We start from the raw sequence: 8,394 nt of genomic DNA on the forward strand, positions 1-8,394 counted from the left end.
TGCTGAGCTTTTCCAGCAACTCTGTTTTTGTTCTGTAGAACAATGTCTAGTGACAAGGATGAGGTTTACTTTCTACCATGCTTTTGAGTGATGACAATGACACAGTATTGTCTACAGAGTGATGGTTTGATTTTTGATTCTCCAGCCGATCAGTCTAACATAGCTGTGTTCCTGTATTAGAATTTTTAGTAAGGATTTTTTTGTTTTATTTTTCACTCCGAGAAATGCCTTTTGTTTGCAGGCTACTGAATGCACACTTGGAGACAGGTCTGTAATAAACTGTAGGTGGACCAACCAGAAGACTGTCATTAGGCAGCTTGTTTCTTAGAAGGTGGTGTTACTCTGTCTCAAAGTATCCAGCTCACTGCTGCAAATGTACACCACACAGTCATGTTTGATCTTCAATACCACTCTCCTGGTACCTTTTAGCTATACGGGCGGTCCCTGGATTGCAAATAAGTTCAGTCTGGAGTCTATTCACAGGCAGATTTGCATACAAGTTGGAACACAGTGCAGGACATGTTCGTATGTCAGGTCTTTAAAATTGAACCCCTGTATTGGGTTTATTTGTAAAACAGGTGTTCGTAAATTGGGGATTCCCTGTACAACAGTGTCCAACTTCCAGTTGATAGTCCAAACGGAAAGAAAAATAAAATGTGTAGTCTCTTGCACCTGGGAAGGAAAAAGACCCTATCCCGGGAAAGGGGTAATTTACTAATACAGGATCCAGGGAAATGGACAGTTAGGCAGGACTGCCTCCCAGGAAAGCAGGAAGTGTATTTGGGACTAGAAGTAAAATAGTGAGTGTTTAGTACCCAGAATTTCATGGCGAATGGAAACACATCCATGTCGCTGTTTGAGAATGAAGAGCAATTTGCTCCAATTTAATCAATGCTAACCATCAAGTTAATTGACTGTTCATCAAAGTGCCCTTTGCAGAGTCCTGCTGTGTCCAAACTGAATGTGCCTCTTTCAGTAATGGTGCATTTGGGAGCAACTGATTGGATGGGGAAGTGTTTAGGGATCTCTGAAAAGTGATAAATGTTCAGAGAGGTTTGGGGCCAGTGTTTTCCCAGAGAGTGGCCAGGGCGATGGTCCCAGCAGTATTCACAGGAACCTTTCAAAGAGCCCTGTGTTTGTAAAAGGAATGTTGGGAAGTTTACAGGGAATGCGGGTGTGAGTGGGACGAAGCCTATCGCTCTGTCAGAGAGGCAGCCTGAGCTATCAGCTGGGTGTGTGAAAACATGATGTGCAGGTGCCTGTGATAGACTGGTGTAGACAAGGTCAGAAATCACACAACAGCAGGTTTATTTGAAAACACAACTTGGTGTAATGTGTGAAAACAGTTTAAGATCTCTTCCCCAGTTTGACAAGTCAGTTGTTTCTCAGTCTCTTTCCCATCAGTGGAGATTGGAGACTGGTTGCACAGGTCATACTATCAGTACAAGCCTGCAAGAGCCCTGTGTGGTACAGGCAGAATGAGAGCTGCAGGGTTCCTTAGCCTGCTGACTTGTGACAGGTAGGGATAATCCAAGACCTGGAATGATAGTGTATCAAAGGGAGATGTCATTGTGGTTTGCAGCAAGTTGGGACTGAGAATCCCCATGAAATCCAGTTCTTTATCAATGCTTTCAGAAACCCTTCCTTACCCTCCTGCCGCAGTGCTGTTGTGACACCCTGTGATAAATCTGTGCATTAGTGAAGGTTTATAAGACCGGCCGTAATTGCAGAGTTTAGACTGTCATGGAACTGAAAGCATTGTTCAGCAGTTAGAATCAGAATGGAAGGAGGCTGTTTGGAAATTTGAAAAGGGTTCTGCGGTTAGTCCTGCTCCCTGTAATGATTGACGAATGTGAACTGTATCCAGTTTCACTCACACGCCTCTGTGGCACATTCTGTGGACACTTTTCAGAGGGTAGCCAGGGTGGGAGACTCTGCTCGCTGTCTCCCTCCAGTGGCAGAAAGGTGCTGCTGCAGCGGCACTGCCAGTTCCATCGGAGAGACTCAGACCAGCTCCTGCATACCAGTGACCACTCGGACACTGCAGCTCCAGGAGATTCCAATTTCACAGGATCGCCCCTTCCCCACTCACCAGCACACCCCCTCTCCACAAAGCCCTATTTGACAGCACCTACTCTCTCCACCCAGTGTGTCCCCGCAGCGCCACACCCCCATTCCATACCACACATACTCCTCGCCATGACCCTACGTCACCTCTCCCAAAAAAAAAGTCCTGCATCCTGCAGTGGCAGAGCCATCATGCTCTATGCACTGCTGTGAGAGTGCTGGCTCGCTGTGTGCATTTCAGGGAATTTGTAATACTGTGTGCAATTCTGGTCTCCCTGCTATAGCAAAGATGTTGTTAAACTTGAAAGGTTGCAGAAAAGATTTACAGGGATGTTGGCAGGGTTAGAGAGTTTGGGCTTTAGGGAGAGGCTGAATAGGTTGGGACTATATTCCCTGGAGCACCGGAGGCTGAGGAGTGACTTATAAAGGTTTATAAAATTATGAGGGGCATGGATAGGGTAAATAGGCAGGGTCTTTTCTTCCCCCAGAGTAGAGGTGTCCAAAACTAGAGGGCATAGATTTAATGTGAGAGGGGTGAGATTTAAAAGGGAGGGGCAACTTTTTCACACCAGGGTGGTGCGTGTATGGAATGAGCTGCCAGAGGAGGTGGTAGAGGCTGGTTCAGACACAACATTTAAAAGGCACCCGGATGGGTACGTAAAGAGGAAGGGTTTAAGAGGGATATGGGCCAAATGCTGGCAAATGGGACCAGATTAACTCAGGATATCTGGTTGGCACGGACTGGTTGGATTGGGGGCCTGTTTCCATGCTGTATAACTCTGTGGGGACTAATATGGGTTGTTTTTCTACCCCCTGACCTCCCTCATTTTGTTTTGCAGGTTGTGGTGACGAGGCCTGGGTGATGGCTCAGACTCTGCAGCTGGAGATTCCCAACTTTGGGAACACGGTGCTGGAGTGCCTGAACGAGCAGAGGCTGCAGGGCCTGTACTGCGACACCTCCATCGTGGTGAAGGGCCAGACCTTTAAGGCCCACCGTGCTGTGCTGGCAGCCAACAGCTCCTACTTCCGGGACCTGTTCACGGGGAGCGCCCGGGCCGCATTCGAGCTGCCGGCGGCCGTGCAGCCTCAGAGCTTCCAGAACATTCTCAACTTCTGCTACACGGGGAGGCTGTGCATGAAGGCGGGAGAGCAGTTCATGCTGATGTACACGGCCGGCTTCCTGCAGATACAGCGCATCGTAGAGCGTGGCACCGAGCTACTGTCCAAGGTCAGCTCGCCGAGGTGTGACTCGCAGGGCCTGAGTGTCGAGGAGCCCGCCTGGGAACCCCCCAGCCCTGCGGCTGCCCCTCACCCTCTCCCCCTGCCCCTCGCCTCCCGCGTCAAGGTGGAGCAGAGCGAGGGGGCAGGGCCAGGAGCTGGGGCAGCCCGAGGCCGCCGGGCCGGAGAGGGACCCTCGGGGGGCAGCGCCAAGTCGGCCCGTCTCTCCCACGAGGGACCGGCCTACCCCGCCGGCCTGCCCCGCGATCTCTCCAGCCCTGGAGCCAGCAGCGTCCACCCCAGCGACAGCCCCTTCTCCTGCCAGAACGACGAGGACGACGAGGAGGCGGACGAGGAGGCAGCGGCAGCGGAGGAGGAAGGGCTGGAGGACATGACCGAGGAGCAGTACGTCCAGATGTGCAGCATGTACAACATCATGAGCGTCCCCCACGTCGGTAAGCTGTGCGCGTGCCGAATACCCCTCCACACCCACGCCTGTACCAACTCACTCCTGCACCCACACATGCATACCTGCCGGCACCCACCCACGCGTCCCCACGCCCACACCCCCGCCACCGCACCCCCGCCAACGCCCCCCCGCCAACGCACCCCCGCCAACGCACCCCCGCCAACACACCCCCACACACCCACTCCTCCTCATCTCCGTCTTGCCTGCACCCCAACCCTTCCCCCCCAGCTTTACCCTGAGGTGGTTCTGTAGTTACTGGGGGGTGGGGTGGATGGAGGTACATAATATCTACATCTACCCTGTCACACCCTGTAAGAGTTCGATACGTTTCAGTGCCCATCATTCTTCAAAGCTCTCCGGAATACAAACACAGCTTCCGCACCCTCCCCTCATAAGACATACTGTCATTCTGAAAATTAATCTGGTGAGCCTCCATTGCACTGTTTCTCTGTTATAAGCATGTCCTTCCTTCACATAAGGAGACCAAAACTGCACACAAGCATCCAGGTGAGGTCTCACTAAGGGTCTATACAACTTCAGCAAGAGATCTTTTCTTCTGTACTCCCCTCCCCTTGAGATGAAGACCAACATACCATTTATCTTCTTAATTGTTGGCCGTACCTACATCTTAGTTTTCAGTGACTCATGGACACTGAGGCCCTTTTGGACATCTGCACTTCCCAACCTCTCACCAATTTGAGAAATATTCTGTTTCTCTTCTTTTTCTTCCAATTTGATACTTGCAAACTATATTAATGAGATGGATAAAGGACTGACGTTTGTAGCCATCTTTGCTGACAGTACAAAGGAAGGTGGGGAAGCGAATTACGAGAAGGACCTGAAAGGTCTGCAAAAGGCTGTAGATAGGCTCAAGAATTACCAAATTTCAAACCGTCACAGCAGGTAGACAGGATAGTGAAGAAGGCGTTTGGTACGCTTGCCTCTATTGGTCAGTGCATTGAGTATAGGAGTTGGGAGGTCATGTTGCGGCTGTACAGGACATTGGTTAGGCTACTTTTGGAGTACTGCATTCAATTCTGGTCTCCCTGCTATAGGAAGGATTTTGCAAAACTTAAGAGAGTGCAGAAAAGATTTACAAGGATATTGCCGGGACTGGAGGGTTTGAGCTGTAGAGGGAGGTTGAATAGGCTGGGGCTTTTTTCCCTGGAGCTTCAGAGGCTGAGGGGTGACGTTATGGTGGCTTATAAAATCATGAGGGACGTGGATAGGGTGAATAGCCAAAGGTCTTTTTCCCAGGGTTAGGGAGTCCAAAACTAGAGGGCATGGGTTTAAGGTAAGAGGGATAAGAGTTAAAAAGGACCTGAGGGGTAACTTTTTCATGCAGAGAGTAATGCGTGTTTGGAATGAGATGCCAGAGGAAGTGGTGGAGACTGGTATAATAACATTTGAAAGAGACTTGAGTGGATACTTGAATAGGAAGAGTTTAGAGGGATATGGGCCAAATGCTGGCAAATGGAGCTAGATCAGATTGGGATATCGGGTTCATGTGGATTAGTTGGACCGAGGGGTCTGTTTCCGACCTGTACGACTCTGTGAATCAGATGAAAATTGGTAAGTCTCCAGTACTAGATGGTTTGCACCAATGAGGTTTTGACAGATGTATTCTTCTGTGATGAAGATATGGCTTTTGAGAAGAGCTTTCATTATCCATCACTAATTGCTCTTGAGAAAGAATTAGTGGTGAACTGCCTTCACTGCAGTCAGTCCATTTGGTTGAGGTGCACTTGCGGTGTTGTTAGGGAGGAAATTCCAGGATTTTGACCCGGTGACGCCAAAGGAACGACGATATACTTCAAAGTCGGGATGGTGAATGGCTTGGAGGGGCATTTGTAGGTCACGTTGCCATGAATCTCCTGCCCTTGTCCTTGTAGATGGAGTAGTCAGTTTGGAAGGGAGAGCCTTGGTGAGATGTTACAGTGTATCTTGTGGAGGTGGTATGCTTGGAAGGAAGCGTCAAGAAATGGAGCAGCAGTGTTTTTGAAAAATTGGATGAGGAAGTTGTTGATGCTTTACTTCGCTTTGGGATTTATCACCCCGAATCAGAAAAGAGCCAATGTCACTCAATTGTTTAGAAAAGGCACAATGGTAGACTAGGGGTCGCTGAACCTTGCAGCCTAGCAGCAGGGATGTGTTGAAGTTACTCCAGTCTGACAGGAGGATTGAGTATCTGGATGATTAGGAGCTGCTCAGAGAGAGGCTTCATGAAAGTGAGGGTGCACAGAACTTGACGTAACGTACCACCTTGCATCGGGAATTGGTTACAAGACTGGAGACAAAGCAGAGGGGTGCTGGATGATGTGCCACTTGGTGGAAGAAGCCAGTGGTGTGTTTGGTGGGAAGCGGGTCAGGGATGGAGGAACACGCAGGTCAGGAAGAGTGGCTGGGAATGGGCCATGCGAACTGTTGGAAGTTCGTTCTGTGGTAGGAACCTTTGGCATCATGGAGATGCTGAGATCTTCTTTGAGGCAGGTTTTGCCGTGATTGTAGGGATGGATTGGCCTGGCGGGTGAACAGTGCAGTTTCCAGCTGGGGTGGGGGTTAGGGGGTGCGGTGGGGGGGGGTAGGGAATCTCACTGCTCGGACCATCCGGGGCCTGACCTGGGGACGTAGGCCGTCAGCAGCCTGTCGTTTTACATCCTGCCTCTTTCTCTTCCAGCCCAACAGGAGAGGGTGGAGGCACTGCCTGACCACGTGGACGGCCGATCGAGGATGAGGATTCGCCACGACCTGGCAGTGCTGCCGGCCGATCTCATTAACCAGATCGGCCATCGCTGCCACCCCAAGCTGTACGTGGAGGGAGACCCAACCGAGAAATTCGAGCTGGTGACAGGTAGGCAGCAAACCATCAGCCTGTCACCGGTACACACCGTGTTAAACTGTGCTGACCCGGGGTGGACCGAGTCAATCCGCACTGACCTGGGGTGACTAGATTAAACTGGACTGACCAAAGTGAGCCAGGTTACATTATAGTATCTGCTTGTTGTGTTGCCAATGGCCTTGTGGTTTGCGTGAGGGTTTTGTGGATTCACTGCTGGGAAGGAGGGTGTTGTTTGTGTGGATAAGTGAGTGAAATCTGCAATGACACGAATGTGTAATGGCTGTAAGAGACAGAGGCGGGTTGGGGGGGGTGGGGGGACGCGCTAGCTGCCAGCTTTCCTCCCCTGATGCTCATCAATGGCTCCACTGATCCTGTATGCTGCATGGAGGGGAGAACAAGGAGCTGCACTGTGCAGCAGTGACCATGCAGCAGCGCCTTGTTGTAAAGTGTTAGGATTGCCACAGAAACCAACAACTTTGCAAAGAGACTAACTTCCCAAACTCTCTAACTGAAATAACCAGGCTAGTTTTCACTTTCTAAGACATTACCAGAGCAAATAATCTAAATTCAGGTGTAATTCCAATGTTAACTTAAAACAGGGTCGTACCTCAATTTAAAAAAAAATGGTAAAGTTTCTTGAACTGGACATAAGTGTGACCTGGAAGGACAGTCTACTAGTTTCTCCCAGCTCTGTGCACCGTGGAATTTTCCAAAATCCATCTCCAACCACTGCACGCCCACTGAGTATCCAGACCGGATTATCACCAGCAAGGTACAACACAGTGATTTCGCGCCCCTGCCAACAACCAGAGTTCCAGAGAATCCTGTACCTAACCCCTTTAAACAGTTTATTCAGCTTTGGTAGAAACACAGGGAAACACAGAAACTGCAGGGAATTTTGCTTCTGCTCCCGCTGCAGGGAAAATTCTGATTCCTTCCTCCCTGCTTCCTGACAGCAGCTTATTCAGTCCTGTTTTACTTCTGGGATTATTGTAGAAACTATGTGGCTGTACACACTCAACGGGTTTCCCCATCCTCTCTCTCCTGCACTCTGTGTCATGGGAACCTGAGAGCACACTGACACTTTCTCGACTGAGGTATCGACGAGGAATTCAACCATCCCCTCCTTTTCCGAAATATGTTTCACTTTGAGTTAGAGGGACATAATTGTTTTGCAAAGTTCAGTGTTCATGACAGTGTACTGTCTTTATTGTAGGTAGGAAAAGGGATGGGGATGTAAGGCAGGAATTCAAGGAGCTAGGGTGGAAGCTGAGAGCTAGAACAAACAGAGTTGTTATCTCTGGTTTGTTACCTGTGCCACGTGCTAGCGAGGCGAGGAATAGGGAGAGAGAGCAGTTGAACACGTGGCTACAGGGATGGTGCAGGAGGGAGGGATTCAGATACCTGGATAATTGGGGCTCATTCTGGGGTAGGTGGGACCTCTACAAACGGGATGGTCTACACCTGAACCAGAGGGGTACCAATATCCTGGGGGGGAAATTTGCTAATGCTCTTCGGGAGGGTTTAAACTAATTCAACAGGGGGGTGGGAACCTGAATTGTAGCTCCAGTGTACAGGAGGTTGAGAGTAGTGAGGTCATAAATAAGGTTTCAAGGTTGCAGGAGTGTACCGGCAGGCAGGAAGGTGGTTTGAAGTGTGTCTACTTCAATGCCAGGAGCATCCGGAATAAGGTGGGTGAACTTGCAGCATGGGTTGGTACCTGGGACTTCGATGTTGTGGCCATTTCGGAGACATGGATAGAGCAGGGACAGGAATGGTTGTTGCAGGTTCCGGGGTTTAG

The 8,394-nt window shown here is 50.0% G+C and overlaps 1 protein-coding gene across 1 annotated transcript; it reads left to right on the plus strand.

The window, feature by feature from the left end:
• The first annotated feature begins 2,911 nt into the window (after nucleotides 1–2,911).
• On the plus strand, nucleotides 2,912–6,779 carry LOC109922988 (nucleus accumbens-associated protein 1-like). The gene is made up of 2 exons (XM_048594397.1): nucleotides 2,912–3,740; nucleotides 6,432–6,779. Exons 1-2 carry the CDS (start codon nucleotides 2,930–2,932, stop codon nucleotides 6,698–6,700), a joined length of 1,080 nt encoding a protein of 359 aa, XP_048450354.1. The 5' UTR covers nucleotides 2,912–2,929; the 3' UTR covers nucleotides 6,701–6,779.
• Nucleotides 6,780–8,394: the final 1,615 nt, after the last annotated feature.

This window comes from Rhincodon typus, unplaced genomic scaffold (assembly GCF_021869965.1).
Source record: "Rhincodon typus isolate 14 unplaced genomic scaffold, sRhiTyp1.1 hic_rhity00008996, whole genome shotgun sequence".
In the NCBI taxonomy this organism is placed as follows: Eukaryota; Metazoa; Chordata; class Chondrichthyes; order Orectolobiformes; family Rhincodontidae; genus Rhincodon; species Rhincodon typus.